This window comes from Tiliqua scincoides, chromosome 4 (assembly GCF_035046505.1).
Source record: "Tiliqua scincoides isolate rTilSci1 chromosome 4, rTilSci1.hap2, whole genome shotgun sequence".
Classification (NCBI taxonomy): domain Eukaryota; kingdom Metazoa; phylum Chordata; class Lepidosauria; order Squamata; family Scincidae; genus Tiliqua; species Tiliqua scincoides.
Window position 1 is genome coordinate 31,433,924 of NC_089824.1, and position 21,497 is coordinate 31,455,420.

General features: G+C 44.3%; 1 protein-coding gene across 1 annotated transcript in view; it reads right to left on the reverse strand.

Annotated features, from left to right (window-relative positions):
* CNBD1 (cyclic nucleotide binding domain containing 1) overlaps nucleotides 1-21,497 on the reverse strand; it is a 172,018-nt gene that overhangs the window by 143,415 nt on the left and 7,106 nt on the right. Inside the window, exon 4 of the mRNA XM_066624400.1 lies at nucleotides 18,054-18,212. Within this exon, the coding sequence (XP_066480497.1) occupies nucleotides 18,054-18,212 (159 nt within the window). The remainder of the gene's footprint in view (nucleotides 1-18,053; nucleotides 18,213-21,497) is intronic.

The following is a 21,497-nucleotide window of genomic DNA, read 5'->3' on the forward strand; positions in this document are numbered from 1 at the left end:
AGCCAATATTCAGCCATAAGCCTTATGATGGAAGAGAAAACCAATCAGGACACAATGAAATGCCTGATGAAGAGAGAGCAGCCACCTGGGCCACAAATCAGGGGATTTCAGAGAGAGGGAGACACAACTTAGAAACCCTCCTTGCATGTGCCTACCAGCTGTGCCTCCAGTGGGAGATGGAAGAACCTGCAGGAGGGCCTCCCCAGCTGACCAGAGTAGACAGGCAAGATGTATTGGAGAAGATAGCTCATTAGGTATCTTAGTGCCAAACCATTTATAATGTTACTGGAGATGTTTGACTGCTGCAGAATATAGTATCTCCCATAAGTTTCCCAGCCAGAGATGGTGTTAGGGGTTGATGAGATCATTCAGTGGCTGAGTTCCCAAGACCACTAAAAGGCCCATCTGGCCAAGCTGACCTCTCAGTTCTCAGCACCAGTGGCAGTGCGCATTGCACATTTGGGGATAAGTGAAGGCAAAATGGGTACTCACTTTAGCGCTTTGTTCCAGGATCCACAGCAGCCTGGTGACATACATTGTCCCCTGTTCTTGAAAGTGGTTGCTAATGAGGTGGAATAGGGAAACTCCAAGAGTGCTAATATCGCACCACACATAGAGGCCCTCCTTATTGGTGGGTTCAAGACCCACGGATTTGACCCAACATAGGTCAGGATGGCCTCACTCTTCCTCCTGGAAGTCTTCCAGTTGCATCAAGAGGGACGCCTTCTGAGGCACGGGGAGGCCCGCTAAACTGGAAGTACATCTCAGAAGGTTCCGGCAGGCCATGTGTGGAAGCCCCGCACCTCAGAACACCTCTGCATGTGACCAGAAGGCACTTCTGATCATGCCTGGGGGTCCTCTGATAGTACCAACCTGGGTATTTGATTATCCACGGATCAAGGGAACAGATTTCCTGCAGATACCAAGGACCAAGTGTATTGTTTTGCTTCCCATAATCAGGGAGAGGTGATAGGGATCAACAGAGCCATGTCTTATGCCAACCTTCATTCTGATCACCTCAATCTTAAAGAATTTTACTTCAGAAGTAAAATCGATTGAGATAAATTAGGACTTAAAGCTGTGATTACATTGTATTTCCTGACTTTATATGGGAATTTTCAGATCTTACCCAGGTCTCTTGGATCTCATGAATCATGATGCAGCTGACATGTGAATTCCTGCTTTACCTGTGACCACGGAAGCAGAGAATTGGAAGCATAAGACTGCTGCAAAAATGCCTGTTTGCAAACCTCATATTTGATGTCATATTTGAACAGGCTATTATTTCTAAGTAAATGTGTTTAGGATCAGGGCATCAATCTTATAAATTTACAAGGAGTTAGACATGCCAACTCTGAACTTGTTAAGTAAAATTACTGCTTAAACCAATGTTTGTTAGAGTTCCAGGGCAACAGTAGCGTGAATAGCTTCACTGTGGGATGAAGCCTTTAATGTTTTTCAACAGATTTCTACCTGAAGCCTTGAACTGATCAAAGCCTGTTGTGCCGTGGTCTTTTTCCATTGCAAAACTGGGGAAAATTGGGCAAGGAACCATCCTCATTATAGAATATCTTTGATCATGCTATTTCAGCACTATGAACATGGTCTTTTAATTTTTTTTTAAGTGCAGAATTATCAACAGAAGTGTAGGACAAGCTGAATAGAACGATTCTATCAACTGAATAATGAAAATCTCTCTCCCACAAAGGATATGAAAATGAAGATGAAAATGCTTTCTTTACACATAATGAAACACCACTGAGTTCAAAAGCAATTTGGGAAAAGATAGCACAGATCAATAGGGGGAAAATGAAGATGTACCACCTAAGGATAAAGCAAAGTTCACACCATCTGCAAAAAAAACTAGTGGGAAGATATCAAATGGAATATAAAAAAAAGTTGGGCTAATAACAGAGCCAAGGAGTAGATCCAGTGTAACGTGACAATGAAAAATTAATGTTCAAGAAGAACTAAAAAATGCAGAAATATTTTTTGAACGTGGATTTACGAGATGCTCACAGAACACAAACTTTTTAAAAATGGTCTAAACATGTATGGCCAGAGGATTGGATGGGAGATGTGACTCATAGGCACGAATATGCAGCGAAAGGTGGCATTTTGATTATTTGGCAAGGGTACACTGAATAGGTCATAGTGGAGAAGGGCACCATGGATCAACGACCCCTATGAATATCCACAGTCTAAGAAGACACCTTGCAATCTACTGAAATAAAATTAAATGGAGCTTCACATGCTACATAGAGAGTATCAGTAACAATCAACAACTAACTAGGCCTAGACGCCTTTAAAAGGGGATTGGACAAGTTTCTGGAGGAAAAATCCATTATGGGGTACAAGCCATGATGTGTATGCGCAAGCTCCTGATTTTAGAAATGGGTTATGTCAGAATGCCAGATGCAAGGGAGGGCACCAGGATGAGCTCTCTTGTTATCTGGTGTGCTCCCTGGGGCATTTGGTGGGCCGCTGTGAGATCCAGGAAGCTGGACTAGATGGGCCTATGGCCTGATCCAGTGGGGCTGTTCTTATGTTCTTAACTGACCTTGTGGCAGAGCTACGGCAAATTGCCCAGACATGTTGGCTACTGTGTTTGGCTTTCCTGTATGCTGTAAACTGCCTAGGGCATTATTGTAATAAGGTCTATTATTATATTGATTATTATATTGATATTAATAATAATAATAATAATATTAATATTATTAATATTAATAATTATTATTAATAATTATTAATAATTATTATTATTAATAATTATTATTATTATTAATAATTATTATTAATATTATTATTAATAATATCAATGTCTGAAATAAAATAAATCAAGAAACACAGTCCCATTGCTGCTTTGCCCACCACTTCACCTCCATCTATATGCACACATCCATGCCTCTGTCTTATTACAGAGTTTCTAGAGAAGGTGTTGATGCTCAAGTCTCTTGGGCAAGAGACATGCATGACAGTCCCATTCTCTATCCAACTCCACTGCAATGATCCAGAAGCCATAAGGAGAAAGACACTGGCCAGCATGGTTCAAACTAAGCTGCACAGCCACATGGGCACACAGCTGGAAAGGGAGCTCTACACAGCACTGATCGTGGCAACCCAGATATTCAGTGATGGTGCATGATGTCATCTTATGGAAATACTGCCGTTCAGTCACAGTGCAACTCAGGAAGAGAAGGGGTCAGCGCACCAGCATGGACCCCTTCCAGGGAGCATAGCTAGCCAGTGGGGAAGGTGGGAGAAGGAGAAGCTATTGCTTTCGCCAAAGAAGTAAGCAGCAGGGGGTGATGCTCTTCTTCTCACCCTCTGTTCTTCAATAAATGGGACCAGGATAGGGTGGGTCCTCTCACTCTTACTCTCTAAGAGTGGAGGAGGACTTGCTGTGACTGATGATTCCCCATTTACCTATGGGGAGTGCAGGTGGAAGCATCACCCTTTGCCTGCCACCCACTGGTAAGCTTGGGAATTTAGAGGCCCAATGAATCATGGGATGCAGCACAGTCCAGAGATTTGTCCCAAGCCTCCTTCAATCTGGCACTGGTATTGCATGGACACTGCTCTTTCTTCTAAAGCCCATGAGAGGGAAGTGCATGGGGTAAATTGTACTCAGGCCCAGGGTCCAAAAGGGCGCCCAGGAGCCAAAGGAGGGGAGCCAGAAATTTCCCACAATCTTACATTTTCTGGTCTTACCAGGTCCCATGGGGGGGGGGGTCAAGGGGGTACATTGTAACATGGGGTCAAAAGGAGGGGCCAGAAACCAAAGGAGGGAAGCCAGAAATTTTCTGGTATCTCAGAAAATGTTTGCATATATTGTGTGAAGACTAGCATTCACATTTTGTGTAAGCCTACATAGTTTTATATCTCATAATTTGTAGAAATTATGATCCAACGATTATATAGAAATTATGATCCAATGGAGAAGGGAAGGGGCCCAAAAGAAACTTTGTAAACCTTGGTAGATTTCCTCTCAGGGGCCCTTCCAGGTCCCAGTCATGAAAAAGTTACTACAGACAAGACATTGATCAGAGAGGGCAAAAGTGAATGATGAGCCAACTGGTGGCTGGACACTGGCTGAATCTGGTCCATGTGCTGCCATTTCCCAGCTACTGAATTAAGTCCATCTGTATAATCTGCTTGCCTGCGCTTAATGAAAACTGTTAAAGGAAAGCTGTAGAACTGACAGCAGTAACGTGAAGTCATTAATAAGAATCTGTTGCTTTGTAGCTCGGAAGATGAAAGAGAAGTGAGATTAAAGGAAAGCAAATGAGAAGGAAAAGCAGCAATAATAATGCTATTTAAAAGGTACCGTGGGGGTTCCCTTTCAAAGAGATGGCATTGCTGCATTGTAAAGATACCAGCTTTATAGCTACTGTGCTATGTACAATGCCCACCTGCTATAGGCGCTTGATTAGTCAGACTGACGCTAGTTACAGTAATGATGGACATCTTCAAAATCCTGATGCTTCCTTGGGCAGGGATCGGATCTCTCAAGCCCCTTTCTGCATGAAGGGTCAATTGAGGAATGTCCTGGTTATATGGCAAGCCTGGAAAAATAGCTGTTGACATTATGCTCAATAGGAACAGCCTCCATGCTCTCCATATGCTTTGCTTCTGTTTATTTGGAACAACTCCAACTGGTTGGGGAAGACTGTAGTTCAGGGGGAGAGGGCAGGTTCATTCCTTGGCATCTCCAGATAGGGCTGAGAAAGAGCTTTGTCTGAAACCCTGGGCAGTCTCTGGCAATTGGTGCAGACAACTAGACATTGATGAGGACAATGACCTAGAGATGAATCAGTGGTCTAATGCACAATAAAACAGCTTCCAGCAACATATTACCAGCATACAAATTATGGTAATATTAAGAGGGGTGCTGTAGGAATATCTTTAGTTTCCAGAAATGCTTTCTTTTGAAGGCGAGTCCAGTGCAGGGTCAGGAGATGACGTGGGACGGCAGGGAGGGGTTGAATGGGGTGGGGAAGGATGGAATGGGGCAGTGATGGAACGGAGGATAGGTGGATCAGGCCTGGAACAGGGGATTTGGAGGTGCCAATGCACTCCATATCCAAACCCTGGACCTGTCCACCTGCATCCAGCATGGACTTGCACCAGCAATAACACTGGTATAGGTCCAAGTTGACCTGTTGTGGCTTCTGGGACTTACCCCAGAGCAAGGGGACAAATGTCCCCTTATCCCAAGGAGACTTCCAGCAGCCAAAATTCCTCCTCAGGATACAGCAGAAGCTGTGCTGGTGCCACTGGATCGCCACATGATCGTTTAGGTAGGATTGAGGTGTTTGAGGGTTTAAAAGTCACTTCATACAGGCAATTTTGAATAGGGAAAACAATGTGGAAGTAAAGGGTTAAATACCCCCTACCTGTGGTCCACCTCTAAATCATAGCCCCATTCAGCTGCCATACATGAATAAACATAAGACTGTAACTATGCACTCATAAGCTTTACATGACGTTCTACCCTGCGTGTGAATTAGATAAAGGCATCTATTGACCTGTCAGTTTGACACTGATACCTTGAAAGGTCCTGGAGTAAATTATTAAGCCATCTGTCTGGCAGCATTTAAAAAGTCTTTCCAGACAAACCTTATCTCCTGTGATAGAATGATATGTTCAGTAGATTGGGGTGATGTTGTGGACATAATACTTCTGGATTTCAGGAAGGCACTTGACAAGGTTCCCCACAACATCCTGATGGACAAGCCAGTGGGATATGGGTTAGAGATGATGCTTCTGTTGGGTGGATCCACAGCTGAATGATGGACAATATCAAGAGAAAGCTTGTCAAAGGCTCCTCATTAACCTGGAGGGGATTAGGGCACTTCAGGGCTTTGTCTTGGGCCCAATGTTGTTCAGTATCTTTATAAATGACTCAGACGCAGGAGAAGAGGGAATGCTAATCACATCTGTAGGTAACACCGAACTGGGAGGAGTAGCGAATGCCCCTAGAGCTGCAATTCCCAAAATGGGTGCCGCAGTAAACTCACAGGAGCGCTGTGGGATATTCTAAATTTCCAGAGACACTGAATTTTGTAATCCCAAAATTACAGAGACACTAAGAGCGCAATCCAAAAGGAGCACTCGGCCAGTGCAGCTCCCCTGCACCAGCCCAAGAGTGTAGCTAACGTGCTGAAAAGCACGTTCGCGACTACTCTTGAGCCGGTTATGCCAGCATGAGAATGTTGCCAGCCTGCCAGCATTGCCAGCACTGCACTGCACCAGCCTGCCAGCACTGGATCCAAACTTGGAAGGGGTAGGTAAGCGCTGGCCAAGGGAGGCTGGGGCAGGGGTTTGGAAGAGGGTAGATTGGAGGTGGTGGAGGTGTTTCTGGGCAGAGGAGGGCAGAATGGGGGGAGGATTGGGCCCAGGAGGAGGTGGTACCAGCAGTGGCAGTGCAGGCCATATCCTAACCCCCACTCCTGGTCCTTCGGTCTTACCTGGGCTGCTTGGATTTGCACTAGCAATTTCACTGGCGCAGATCCAAGTAGCCCCATTGAGGTGGCTGGGGCGTTTCCTAGTGTAAAGAGAAAAATATCCCCTTACTCCAAATTGCACTCCAGCTGGCAATTACATTGTGATGGACACAGCACAGGTCTGCTTGTTCCACTGCAAGTTAGGATTGAGCTATAACTGTGTTGTGAACAGAAAAAGTTTGGGAACCTCTGTAGGGCAAGAAGAGAATCCAAAATGTCCTTGAAAGGATGCAAAACTGGACAAATGCAAAACAACTCAGAGAAGTTGTATCTCAAGACATACCTCTTCCAATGCTAATCCCCCCTGCACACACATACAGCGTCAATGAACCTGGAATGGGCTAGTTACCCTCACAAACTGCTGCTGCCTAGCAGACTCTCCTCTTCCCTGCTGCCTCCAGGAATGAAGCCAGTGGAGGAGCCAGGCAACGATCACATCCCTGAAGATATTGGGGCACAGCTGCTGCCTGGCAGAGACTCTTCTTGCCTAACAGGCTGGTAGGTGAGAAGACGTAACAAGGACCCTGTCAACTGCGGTTAAATGAGCTGTGTTCACTTGCGCTTTTAGGGGCTTATGGCTGCTCATCAATATCTTGATTACTGGACTAAATGAACTCTTGATCTGATCAAACATGGGTTTTGTAGGTTATCGGTTGGCCCTCCTTATCTACAGGTCTGGTATCCAAGGATTTGACTCAAGAGACTTGAGTTTGGTATCCAAGGAGGGCTTCAAGAGACCTGGTTGCATCTGGGAGGTGTTCTGAGGTCCAGGGAGGCCACGTGCAGCCTCCCCACACCTCAGAAGTTCTCCCAGAGGCTTCTAACAGACACTTCTGATTTTTGGTCAAAGGCTTCTGACAAGCAGCTTGACAAAAAACCAGAAGGGCCTCTCAGAAGCCAGGTATCCGGAGGGCCCTCCCACAGATCTCAACAGATCCTCCACAGATACCAGGGTCCAACCTGCATAGTCTTTCTGGGGCATAAGGGCACCTAACTGCAAATTGGATTATGGCCAGTGTTTTTGTACATACTGGCTCTACTTTAGCTAATTTCCAAAGCAAATACCTGCAGAATTTAAGAATTCCTAAATATGGGAGAAAATGTCTCCTTGCCCTTTATTGATCACTCATTAATTATTATTAGATACCAGTTTTTGTTCGCTAGACAACATTGATAGAAAGCTCAAAAATGGGATCTACACAATTTTTTAAGTGTGAGTGAGTGATTATTCTAATAGTCCTAATCTTTCTCCCCAGCTGACTGAACCAGAGTTACAGCTCTCACTTGTCCCACACTACAAAGAGAATGATTTTCACAGCTTAATAACTTGGTCAATTAAATTTAAAACAATTCAAAGGGGCCTTGTTATCATTACTGAATAATGGGCTACAAAATATTAGTGTTGCTGGAATAAATATGAAAGACTCTTTCTTCTGCTGTTCTTAAACCTCACTCTCTTTGATTACAGAATAAATTCCTGAGAATTAAAAAATAATGCTTCTCCTGACAAGCATCTTATGGGTGGTATGTCTTTTTCTAATTAATCCCATAGATTAAAGATATGTCATGTAATAATTAGGGTCCCCTTTGAAGTCAGTTCTTTGCACAGTGAAGCTGGAACAAAAGTCACTGGAATGTCATAAAACAAAAAGATTGTTTGTGTTCCTCAAGTAAAGACCACAATTATTCTAGCAGCCAATTCCTCTCTAAAATACAATGTGGGAAGTTGGGCCTCTGTTTCTTCCAGAACAAAATAATCATATAGTACTATGCCTTGGAGAAGGGCCAGAAGGTCAGCCTGGTGCAGCAGTTACCAAATGTACTGTGGTCATGGAGCCCTTCTTTCATTTGTACCCTCTTCCAGCTCTCCCAGGTACAGCCTGGATCTTGGATCTCTTGAGAATCACATGAGATCTCGCAAGATCACATGAAAATTGCACAAGATATCATGCAATCCAAGATGATGACAGCACCCGGGCGATGCAGAAGAAGTCAACAGGGACATCCTGCTGTGCCCCTGTAAGTGTGTACAGTTGGGGAACCAGTGGCCTAGTGGAATGTTAGCAGCTTCCTAAGAAACTGTATATAAATGCAGGGGATGATGGGATAGGGAGAGGTGCCTATATGAACTTATTGCCAGTGGTGTAGCCAGAGGGGGGCAGCATGGTAAGTACTGTAGGAGCCACAATGCGCTATGTAAACACCCCCTCCCGCTCACCATCAGAGCCATTCCAAGCGTAGACAGCAATGCGCAGGCACCAATGGCAAGTGAGGGGTATTCACATGGCCTGTTGCAGCACCTGCAGTACTTATCATGCCCCCCTGTGGCTACACTGCTTATTGGTTTAATTTCTGGGCATATGAACAGCTATGGGGGAGGCGACAACCCCAGAGAGGTAAATAAAAGTTCTTACTTTTCTCCCCACTGGCCACCTGAACTCCTATGGATCTCTTCAGACATATGCCGGTTATTTTGCTGGTGTATGTCTGAGGAGAATCAGGGAGTGTTTTAGGGTGAGGAAAGGGGAAAAGGATGCCACCAAGATCCTCCCCCAAACCTCTCTCTCCTGCCCTGCCCAGCCCGCCCACTCCCCACCCTGAACCCCACTCGCTACTGACGTACCTGCTCCAACGAGATGTCTGGGACCCCCTGTTCTGCATTCCGGGATTCCAGTCATTTGCGCCTGCAGCTCAGAACTGTACAACACAATGAAGCTTTTGTGCCAGTATCTCAGGCTTTACAGTGGCAGATCACAAAATCCACCATCGTAAGGCCCCCATAGAACTGGTCCACCAGTGTTGTCCACTATGACCAGCAATTATGTTCTTCCGTGTCACTCTCTGCCTGAGGACACAATCCTAACCAAGTTTACTCAGAAGTAGGTCCTATTTTGTTCAATGGGGCTTCCTCTCAGGAAAGTGTGGTTAGGATTGCAGCCTGATCCTTTCAACTGGAGATGTTTGGGATTCAATCTGGGCATGCATAACATGCACTCAACCAATAGGCTATGGCTTACTTCTTGTACTCCCGATGTACTACAGCCTGGACCTATAGCAGCTCCTTCCCAGACTCTAGACCAGTGATTTTCAATTTTTTTCATCTCATGGCACACTGACAAGGGACTAAAATGGTCAAGGCACACCACCAGGTTTTTGACAATTGACAAGGCACACCATGCTGGAAGTGGGGGCTCACATCTCCCATTGGCCCTATTAATAAATGACCTTTCCCCAAATTCCTGTGGCACACCTGTGACCCACTCGTGGCACACCAGTGTACCATGGCACAGTGGTTGAAAATGGCTGCTCTAGACCTTTGCAAAGCCTTTGATGCAACAGTTTGAACATGCAACAGTGTTTGTGATAATGGTTTGTTAGCTTTATTACTTATTGGTTTTGCATTTTAATGGTTTTTGCAGGCTGGGTTAATCAAGCGATATTAACATGAAGAAGGATGTTTCACACTATTTTCTGCTGTCCTGGCTACTCACCTGAACTGGCATTCTGCCTTAGATCCTTTTGCCAAAGGAGAAGCTTTTGCTCAAACCTCACCAAAGATCCCAGGTAATATCTGCACAGGATGGAAAGTGCATGTGCTATACAACTACAGAACTATAAGATCACAGGGGCACTTGAATAGCTCCACCCAAGACTATGGACTACCGTGAAACGCACTTGTGATCCTGACCCCTGTGCCACCTGGGGCCAGGGCCACAGAATGCCACCCCTGAGGATGGCTCAGGAGAATGCTGCCCCCCCCCAAGGTCTGGGGGCCTACTGAGATCTGGAGGAGGCCACATGCAACCTCCTTTGGCCTTCTGAAGGCCTTCTGAGGCCTCCGGAAGGCTTTAAATGTCACTTCTGATTTTCAGTGAAAACCAGAAGTGAGAGTTAAAGGCCCTCCAGTGGCTTTAGAAGGCCTCCACAGGACCGGGGAGGCTGTGCACAACCTCCCTAGACCTCAAAACACCTTCTAAAGGTCATAAATGTCACATACAGGTTTTGAAGGCCTTTGGAGAGAGGTGAGGCCATGTGCAGCCTTCCCAGCCCTCCAAACAGGGCAAGGAAGGTGGGAGTAAGGAAAGTGGCAATGCTCCCACAGGTGTGGTACCCCAAGGCATTCCCCCCCCCCATTCACCTAGGTATGCCAGTGGTGCAACAATTAGATTTTATTTTCTAGCCTCCTAGCATCTCAACATCAGTGCCCTTGTCACAAATCTGCACACCGCAGACACAAAACGAACTCACACGCCACAGTCAGATGAAGCATACAAGAAAATTACAAATGCTCAAGGCATGCAGCAAAATCCCAAAATACTATTTATGGTCCTGTATTGTTCCTATATCGTGCAATAGTTTTCTAGGATGTCACTTTTGGGCTCTCTGTATTTTTGAAAAATCCTCATCACAACAGCCCAGAAAGGAGAATCCTTTGCTGAACTCCTTGTCCCTTTCATGGTACAACCCAAGCTCGAATCTGGTCCAGGTTGAAACTGCTTAGGAACTGCTCCTTGAAGTCATTTCAGGGGAAAAAGCTTTGCATCTTCACTGCACAGAAGCATAATGATCTGCCGTTCCACCAGATTCTCAGAGGAGAAGCTGTTAATTGATGGGAGCAGGAAGCAAAGAAATCATGTTCCAGGCATCACTCTCGGAGGGTCTGAAATGCTCTGGCAGATGGATGAGGCAGGGGAATTCACAGCACATGATGTGCGAAAGCTCTAGTGGGATTTTTTTCACAGCTAGTTATGAGTTCATTTCTGTACAGAAGAAGGAAGTTTGAAATCGACTTCATCTTGAGTTGTTTCAAGTAATTCACAGGAAGCCTAAGCCTCCTTTAAATTAATGCAGAGCTATTGCTTTACTGCTCCATTTCTGCAAATTAAAGAGCCTCTGTTTTAGATCTGTGATCTTATCACAGAAGCCCTTTCATATATATATATATATATATATATATATATATATATATATATATATATATATATATATATATATATATATATATATTCTCTTCTAAAAGGAGAGAAAAAATAAACCCTCATGGAAAAGGTTTCCTTCAATTGCAAAACCGTTTGCACACAAACAGGTACTTCACATCAACAAACACACTGTAAGTTCATGAATTCTTTAAAGTCTCAAATGGTTGAACCAAGACCAGTCTTTAGGTTATTCTTGTGGCATGACTACTACCCTAAAACCTGCTTCAGGAGGTCCACACTGCAGTGATCATGTATGCCAATAGTAACCACACACTCCTGAATGACCCACGGGAAGCCCAATCAAAACTTGAGCCAGCACAGACCCCCTGCACCAGGACCAGATGTGGACCCTGTGCTGGCTGAAGAAGTTTGTGCCAGGTAACACAGGGGGTGGGAGAGGGGGGTGGGAGGACATTCTGGGGGTAGGGGAGAGGGTGTTTTATGGTAGAGGAGGGTCAGTGGCATTCTTGGCCACTATGCCACCTGGGGGTACACCTCCAAGGGTGCTGCCAACCTGGAAGTGCCATCCCCCCATGCCTGCTGCCTTCCCTCCTCAGCATACTGAGGGCCAGGGAGGCCATGTGCCAGAAGTGACTTTTGCCCCCCCCCCCCCAAGGCCTTCTGATGGCCAGGGAAGCCATGTTCAGCCTCTCATCCCTCAGAAGACCTTGTAAAACCTTCTGGATGCAAAAAAAAAATCACTTCTGGTTTTCAGTCAAAAACTGGAAATGATGATTTTTGGCCTCCAGAAGGAGTTACGAGGCCTTCTGAGGGCCAGGGTGACAGAGCACCACTTCCCTGACCCTCAGAACACCTCTGGGGTGAGGCCCTCAGGAGGTGGCCCTCAGATTGGCATGGCAATACTATTAGTGGCTGACTGAGTGCCAGGAGGGGCACTGGGGGAGAGTGGATGGCAGCGCGGTGGCACTCCCTCAAGCCTGATATCTGAGGCATTGCTCCTCTTGCCTCCCTCAGGTATACCACTAGGGAGAATGGAACGGAAGGCAGATTGAGCCCAGGTGGGGTGGGATCAGCAGCAGCAATGCACTCCGAATCTACTCCCACTCCTGGGCCTGGCAGCCTTAAATGGGCTGCTCTGATTTGCGCCAGCTAAATAGTTGGCGCAGATTAAGTAGCCCAATAGGGCAGGCTGCGGCCCAATATGGGGTAAGGGAAAAAATATCACCTTATCCCGTAGTGATCTCCAGCAGCCTCCCAACCTTCTCTGGATATAGTGCAGGCCACTTCAGCCTGGTTATACCAGCGCATGTTAGGATTGCACCCTTAGTTGCCACTTGTGTATGCACAGTGATGAACATCCCCCCCCCTCCCAAAAGCTGGAAGTGATTTTTCAGCAGAGATAATATAGGAACTGGGAGACGTGAAAGCAAAGAGAGGACAGGATAATGTGAGCATACGTTTAAAGGTAAATGAAATGTTGAATGCTGCACAGTTAGGGGCCTGAACACAACTCTGTGGGAACTCTGTATTCCCATTCCCACAGTGCTTCTGCTCACCACAAAGAACAGGGCTATGTATTACAGGAGAAGAGCCAAGAAGAATTCTGGGAAAGGTCGACAAGACCTAAATAATACATACTACACGTGGATCTGCATCTATGGAATGAAAAATGAATTACAATGCGTATAAGAATGCTGCTTCGATCTGTTAACCTGTGGTTAAAAAAATTCTTCCATTTTATTCTCTATTGTAAACCTTTGTAATAGTGAAAAAGCCTATTTACCTAGTATAAATCACTGAATATACTAGTCATTCACTCTTTATTAGACTTTTCTCAGAAAAAAAAGTATCGTAAGTGTCCTCTTTGACATTCACATTTTAAAAATTGTAAATGTAAATGTAAAAATTGTAAACCAAAAAATGATCAAGCAACCATGAATCCTTCCAACTAGATCTCATTGGTACATCTGTGGATTTAAACAATGAATAAAGATGAAGCCTTTTTTTTTTTTTAAATCTCTGGAACATAGACTGGGGTAGGCAAATTGTCACTAACATTTTTTTTCACCCGACTATACTGCTGTAATCCCAAATTGGTTTCACTTTGACAGCTGCAGCCTAATTCTGAAATTAAAGAGGGTACACATACTGGCCTGCCTTGCACCTCCCCAAACCTTAAACTCAGATTCAAACCTAATCACTGTTAACACCTTATTCTGGCATCTGAAGCTAGTGCCTGGAGCATGGAGACACCATATGTGCCCAAAAGCTGACAGACTGAGCCCTTCCACTGGCACCTAGGCAAGCAGGCAGACAGATAGGCTGGCTGTAGCCCTGGTGGCAGCCACAACAGCTGACATTAATGGAGAGCAGGTTAATTAACATTTGAAAATTAAACAGTACAACAAGGCTCGCAAGCATGAAAATAGGGATCAGAAAACCAAAAAAAAAAAAAAAAATAGATGGTAACTCTTCAAGAATTAACAGGTCTACTGCATGCAGTTCATTTTATACAGTGAACTACAGGGCATTCATGGCACCTAGTGAGAGCCAGAAGTGACATCATTAGACAGGATGTGATGTCATGAAGCAGATGATGGCCAGAAATAAACTCTTTGTTTTCATATAGAAAGTCATTAGCTACAAATGACAGAAGAGCAGATTATGATCATATTTGATCATGCAACGCTTGATCATATTTTCAAGATATCAGAGAGCCCAATTATCGTGCTACACTGCCACAGTGTCACTTTACAGTTCAGCCGCTGAGAGGCTGAGAAGTGACAGCTCAGAGAAGTGGCACTGCTGAAAGGGCAGCTTGCATGATAATCAGGCTCTCCCAGAGTGATAAGGACTCTCCCAGCACATCAACAGCATCTTCTTATCCCTGTTGCTTGCCCCTTACCCCATAGTGTTCCTTGCCTTGTGAAGCCTCCTTCCGTCTCTCCCTCCCAGAACCTCAGCAGAAGGGGCACTGCTGAAAGGGCAACTCTGGGAGAACCCAATTATCACAGCAGGGGGCAGCAGATAAAGCGTTTCCAGAGCCCGCATCTGGCCTGCGGGCTTTATGTTTGACACTCCTGATGTGTGCATACAGCTTACAACACTATCATCTTGATATGCCACAGTTTCTGGAATCATACATGTTGAAGTGCAAAGTTATTACTAGTAATACATTTATATAGTGTCTTAGCCAGGGAGACAGACCAGTGACACACTACACTTGCTCCCAGTGTGGAAGGGATTGTCACTCCCGAATCGGCCTTTTCAGCCACACAAGACGCTGTGCCAGAACCACCATTCAGAGCGCGATACCATAGTCTTTCAAGACTGAAGTTTGCCAACAAATATAGTGTCATCACTCTGCACTGCACTTTTAAGTACAGGAGGAAAGAATTCTGCTTCAAGAGTCTTACAGTCTATAGTGCAGCAAAGATTCAAAGCAAATAAAACAAAATTATAAGATTCATACCTAACCTAAGAAAAGATTTGATTCTCCTGTCATTTATGTTGTGATTTTGCTGACTGACATTAGCACTGGATCCTTGCCCAAAAGTATTTACACTTGAATAACATGTGAATTAGGACTATGACAAATGCCCTGCTGCTAGCCTTCCAGAGACAACAACTTGGCCACTGTGGAAAATATGGACTAGACGGACCTGTGTTGTTAATATGTGCTTAATCTTTTAAGATTTAGCATGGGGAGCAATTTAACGTAGCGTGACTTGGAGATGACTTATTTCTACAAGTTACTGTACATACTCGTAACATAAGAAACATAAGAAACATAAGAACAGCCACACTGGATCAGGCCATAGGCCCATCTAGTCAAGCTTCCTGTATCTCACAGCAGCCCACCAAATACCCCAGGGAGCACACCAGATAACAAGAGACCTGCATCCTGGTGCCCTCCCTTGCATCTGGCATTCTGACATAACCCATTTCTAAAATCAGGAGGTTGCATATACACATCATGGCTTGTAACCTGCAATGGATTTTGTCCAATCCACTTTTAAAGGCATCCAGGCCAGATGCCGTCACCACATCCTGAGGCAAGGAGTTCCACAGACCAACCACACGCTGAGTAAAGAAATATTTTCTTTTGTCTGTCCTAACCCTCCCAACACTCAATTTTAGTGGATGTCCCCTGGTTCTGGTGTTATGTGAGAGTGTAAAGAGCATCTCTCTATCCACTTTATCCTTCCCATGCATAATTTGTATGTCTCAGTCATGTCCCAACCTAAGCATCTCTTTTCTAGGCTGAAGAGGCCCAAATGCCATAGCCTTTTCTCATAAGGAAGGTGCCCCAGCCCTTTTGCACCTTTTCCATTTCCACTATGTCCTTTTTGAGATGTGGTGACCAGAACTGGACACAATACTCCAGGTGTGGCCTTACCATCGATTTGTACAACGGCATTATAATATTAGCCATTTATTAGTTGCCCATCTATTAGTTGGTCTTACAAATGAGTCGAGGCAAAGTTTGGAGCAAAAAATCTAGTATAACTGATGGCAGTGGCGTCACTAGGGTTCACATCACCTGGTGCGGGATGCCAGCGCGTCACCCCCCCCCATGCAGTGGGTGGGGCCACACCCCAGGTGGTGGGCATGGTGATGTACCATCACTTTGCCCCCACTGGTTTTTTGGCTGTTCCTTTTGATAGAACACATTCTGCATGAAATTATGCATTAATTGATATATAACATGATGGTATTATTCTTCCAAATTGTGATTTTAGTTATTTTGGTCACTAGTGGTGTCACACCCCACCCCCAGGGTGTCAACTTACTAACAACTTATTGCAGCAGTTCTCAAACTTTTAGCACTGGGACCCACTTTTTAGAACGACAATGTGTCCAAGTCCCACCAGAAGTGATGTCATGGTGGAAGTGACATCATCAGGCAAATTAAAATAAATAAGTATTAATAATTAAAGTAAAACAAATAATTAAATAAGCAGAAGCCAGTCCTGGTCCACCAAGTGAATTTCCTATGTAGCCTCCCTGCAATAACACTCTCCCTCCAAAATCAGTAAAGTTTTCAGCCCTACCCAGTGCCCAGTTCAATTTAAGAACTTCTGTTTAAACCAGATCGCTGTCAGGATCCACCTGGCAAGTCTCAGAAAAGTTCACCTTATCAGCTGAAGCCTCTATTTTGATCCTTTTTAGTGGTGGGGCGGGGGAGATGTTGCCTTCTGGAGCATTTGTTGAGCTCCAGTTCCATCAGATCAGGACCATTCTGGTGGCTTCACATTTCCCTTTTCCCTGGCCTGACCACCAGCCAAGGCACGTTTGCTTACTCGTGAGTAAACGCAACCGTGAGGCTTAGTTTCGCTTTCCATAGGGCTCAATACATTTGTGTGTGTGTATTGAGTGACCAAGTAAGTTAGAAAGCTAGTAGTAGAGCATTGTGGGATACGTTTTCACTTTAATCTCTGAATTGCTATAATAGCAAGTTCATTTTCAGATATACTATATATCAGATATACTGATATAGTCACTGATAAGTATACTGACTTATAGTCAACCCAGGTTTTTAGGATCAATTTTAAGACCTAAATTTCTCAATGTATACATGAGTATATATGGTTCCCTCTAATTTCTCGTGCTTCTTTATGATGTACAGTCAGTTCTCATTATCCGCTAGAATTAGATTCTTGGAAAACCTAGTGGATACTGAATTAGCGGATACTGAATAATTGAACTTATGGAAAAATGGGGTTAGGTCCAAGGGACCCTCTTCACCATTACCTCTATTATGTTTGTGAATCTGAATCTTACTTTGAGATTTCCTATGGGGCTGGAGGATAGTGAGGGCTCATCAGCATCTCCAACACTTGTTGTTTCCTCCTAAATGCTGGATATCCCTCAACCCGTTGAAGGTTGCTAGCCCAACAATGAGCTCTCAGAGTTCAGCAAGTAGATTGCTTCACCTTTTCTCCTCCTCCACCTGTCTCTTGCTTGCCCCAGTTCCAGAGCAGCCTTCACATAGCCTTCTGGAGACTTCTCATCATCCACCTCTCATCATCGCCAGGGTTGTGAAGGTTCAGCTGGAGTACCCAAGATGGTGCCCAAGATGGTGGAGCAAGTCTGGAAGTGGACACAGATGTGTCCAACAGTTCTCCATGGACCAATATCAATGCCCTTTTGATGTGGAAAACTGACCCAATCCAAACAATTTTCTAAAAAATGAGTACAATTGGCTGGATGTGATTATCACAACCCCCTTCCCCATTGGCTATATAGCTTAGGCATCTCTTCCTCTCCCCCCTGCATGGCACCAGCACTGCCTTCTGTTCATGAGGAGGCCACTGTCTCTTCTCCTCCTCCTCCTCCTCCTCCCCCCACAACCTGTCTTGCACCTGGCTGCCTGCTCGTAGTTGCACCAACCTCTCCCCTCATCCCCAGTGAACCTGCACAGTATTAGCAGATAGCAAGAACAGAGCTGCAGGTAATGAAAGGTAGGTGGCAATTCTGCCCCACACAGATTAGTGAATTTGCAGATAGCAAATTTGCATCTAAAGAGAACTGACTGTATTTGAAAGGTGATTCAAATCTACTGAATAGGCAAGGACAAAAGACTAAGGCTGAATTTAATACTTGCATTTTCTTGAGTATTGGTAACAGGCTTTGCAACTTCTCTATGTATCGTGGAGAGCCAGGACGCAATGCCTCTTGTTTTTCAATCTTATCCAAGTAGATCCTTATGTTGTGAGAATCTTTGTCCAATTCATCGTCATGGCTGTCTACACAGGAATGTACCCTAGAGACCAAAGTAAACACAGAATTAGAGCAAATTAATCCCACATCTTCTCAGAACTAAGACATTATTTAATAGGCAATCTGTTCACATGCCTATACCTAGCACTTGTAAGGAAACCAGAGCTGCCACAAACAAACAAAAATTGTATATAATTCAAAGCAAAATGGGGGGTTCCTGAGGCAAAACATCTGAGAAATTCTGAGGGAAGCCAAGAGCATTTCAGGAAGAGACATAAAACTTCTCAGGGAGTTCTTCACAGGCCTAGATTATCACTGGATTTTGCCTAAACCAAAACTTAAAGCACATGCTGCATTTCTTCCTCAGGCAAAGCATCTGAAGAATATTGAAGAAAGCCAATGAGTTTTTATATCACTTGTAACACTTCTTGGGGGGCATTTCACACATTCTACCAGCCCTCCATGGTAGAAACCAAACGGACTTGGACCACAGCTCAAACGAGAGCCCATGTTAAACATGCACACATTTATTTATTTATTTATTTATTTAGTTAGTTAGTTAGTTAGTTAGTTAGAACTATCAATGTGCATGATGCATTACAAGGCAGGTTCTTTCACCATGGTGCTCACAACCTAAACATAGACACAAGGAGGTCAACAGAAGAAGGAGGCAGAAGTGGTGCCAGGTAAATGGAGAAGCATATTCTTCCCCATTTATCTTGGCTACACTCCCCTTCCCCTCATGTTTATTGCATGTATGTGTTCTTAGACTTACGGCCCAATCCTATCCAAAACCTGCACTGATGGAATGCATGTTCTGCCAGCACAGGCTGCCCCAAAAGCGCCATAAAGCATTTTGTGACAGTGCAGGGAGCCGGCTCACCAGTGGGAAGGATTGAGCCTTTCTCTGCGTGCCTGCAGAGCAGTTAGAGAGGATAAAATGTGATAATGGGGGACTTCAATTATCCTCACATTGATGGGGTCAATTCTTGTTCGGATCATGAGAGACCGGATTTCTTGTTATGCTAAATGACTGTGCAAGAAAAGATTCTATATGGCCAGCAACATTTTTAAAAAGCAAGTTCAAATACTGTATGTTAGAAGCAGGAAACCTGCTAGAGAAGCAGTCAGCCCACTGGACCATAAGAAGAAAGAGGAGATAATAGGAGACTGGGCAACTGCAAAGAAATTAAATGGAGGCCCAATGCTATCCAACCTTCCAGCTCCGATGCAGCTGCAGTGCAGCCCTGAGGTAAGGGAACAACTCACTTGAGGATACCTTCCATGACTGCCCCTCCCAGTGCAGGATGCAGTGCACATCCCATTGGCATGGCTGCATTTGCACTGGAAAGTTAGATAAGATTGGGCCCTGAGTTCTTTTAATCTATCAAGGGAGGGCACCAGGATGCAGGTCTCTTGTTGTCCGGTGTGCTCCCTGGGGCATTTGGTGGGCCACTGTGAGATACGGGAAGCTCGACTAGATGCGCCTATGGCCTGATCCAGCGTGGCTGTTCTTATGTTCTTGTGTCTTCATGGCATTCCTTGAGGCCTACATTCCATGGGGAACTGGGAAAGACCCCTGTCTGAGACTCTGGAAAGCTGCTGTGGCCCTTCAATTAGATAAGACTGCTTCATATGTTCAGAAGGGGCCAAAATTTGAGGACCAACCTTCTGGATTACCATTTTGCTCTGTGCAGCTTGGAACATGGAGTCAAGCTGAACTGCTGTACCCCAAGACGGGCTGTGCAGAACATCACACCACATGAATGTACTTGGTTTTCTCCATAAAGTTCTGCTGAGGGGTATTGACTGTGATGGAATAAAGTGTTTTTCTTTCTTTTTAAAAAAAATTAAGCTTGCCACTTTTGGATAAATAATCTTCTTTCTTATTTTCAATCATTGCACATATACCCCTAAAAAAAAATGGAAAAAAATAATTCCAGCAAAAAACAAGATATCCTTACAACATAGCTACAACACTGAATCAGACAATAAATTCCATCTTGGATGCCTCTGCCTCTTTCCTTCCAGTGTATTGCTTTACAGGTAATGTGCATAATCTTATTAGCTGTTTGCATTGATCCTTAGTTCACTTGTAAGCAAAATTACCCTGAGCACATAGTGGTACTTAAAAGTAATTCAAAGTATCTGTTAAAATAAGGATTTTGGTGCATCAGCAAGGAAGAAAGCCTAAGCTGCTAAAACATTTCTCCCATTTAAAGATTGGGCAATTTGCTGATCTGTAAAACTTACTTTTTTGTTAAAAATAAGGAGACAAAAAATCTTAAGCACTGTAATTTACTGAATGCATTCCTGAAAGCAAAGAGATTGACTTCCTGTCTACAGCCACCTGGAGGTCCCCTCTCTGCAAACACTGAACTAGCTTAAAGTTTAAATGATAAATTCCCATGAAAGAAAGGTCACATTGTTGTGCAGCCATCTTTTTTCAAGTCATTCTTGTTTGCTAAATAATATTGACATGTTGGAGGCAAATATATAACCCTCCTTGATTTCTCCCAGTGACTTGAGAGTGAAATCTACAATGGTGTTGCCAAATCTATCCAATCTACCTCCTTGGAGTGCACACTGTCATTATGAGACTTGAGCTACAACCTTATTGCTATTGCTATTGAATTTGACCTCTTTTTCTAGATTGTTTGCTATTCTGATGATCCATGTCATCAAGTGTTATCAGGTTCCAGGATGCCTACATGGACAGAGCATCTATATAGAAAAAAGTATGACACTCACATGTTGATTATCCCATGTGATGAATGTGCACAAAGGGTGTTTTTTATTGTGTTTCTTGCTACACATATGTGCACAGCTGGGTTCTGAGTCTGTGGGGCAAGAGCGCTTACTCCTGAAGAGCAAGACCCTGGCTCATGACAGAGTTTTTTTTTTAATTTAAGGTTAGCCAGCCAATTGCCAAGTAATCAGGAAAGGAAAGCAGTCAGCAATTCTCAAATTATCAAGATTCAGTAATTAAATTGAAACCAGCAATCTGCAGCCAAAGCTAGTTTGTTACGTATGTAAAATGCAGCCAATACCTCCTGCTCCCTTGGCCCTCTTCATTCTCTCTGACTCTCTTGTTCCCCAGTTTCTCCTCCCACCAAAAGCAAAATAGGCTATCTTTGAAAACCACCCAGAACTGAACTTGCAAATAAGACAGAACCTATGAGCTAGACTGCTGACTGGGGCCAGCTTTACAGCTTTGAAGAAAGACATTAGTTGTTCTGGATTGCTGCTTCATATAAATAAAATACATACAATCACATCACGATTGCTCAGGGGGGTGCACTGTTTTATCAGTGTGCATGTGTGAATC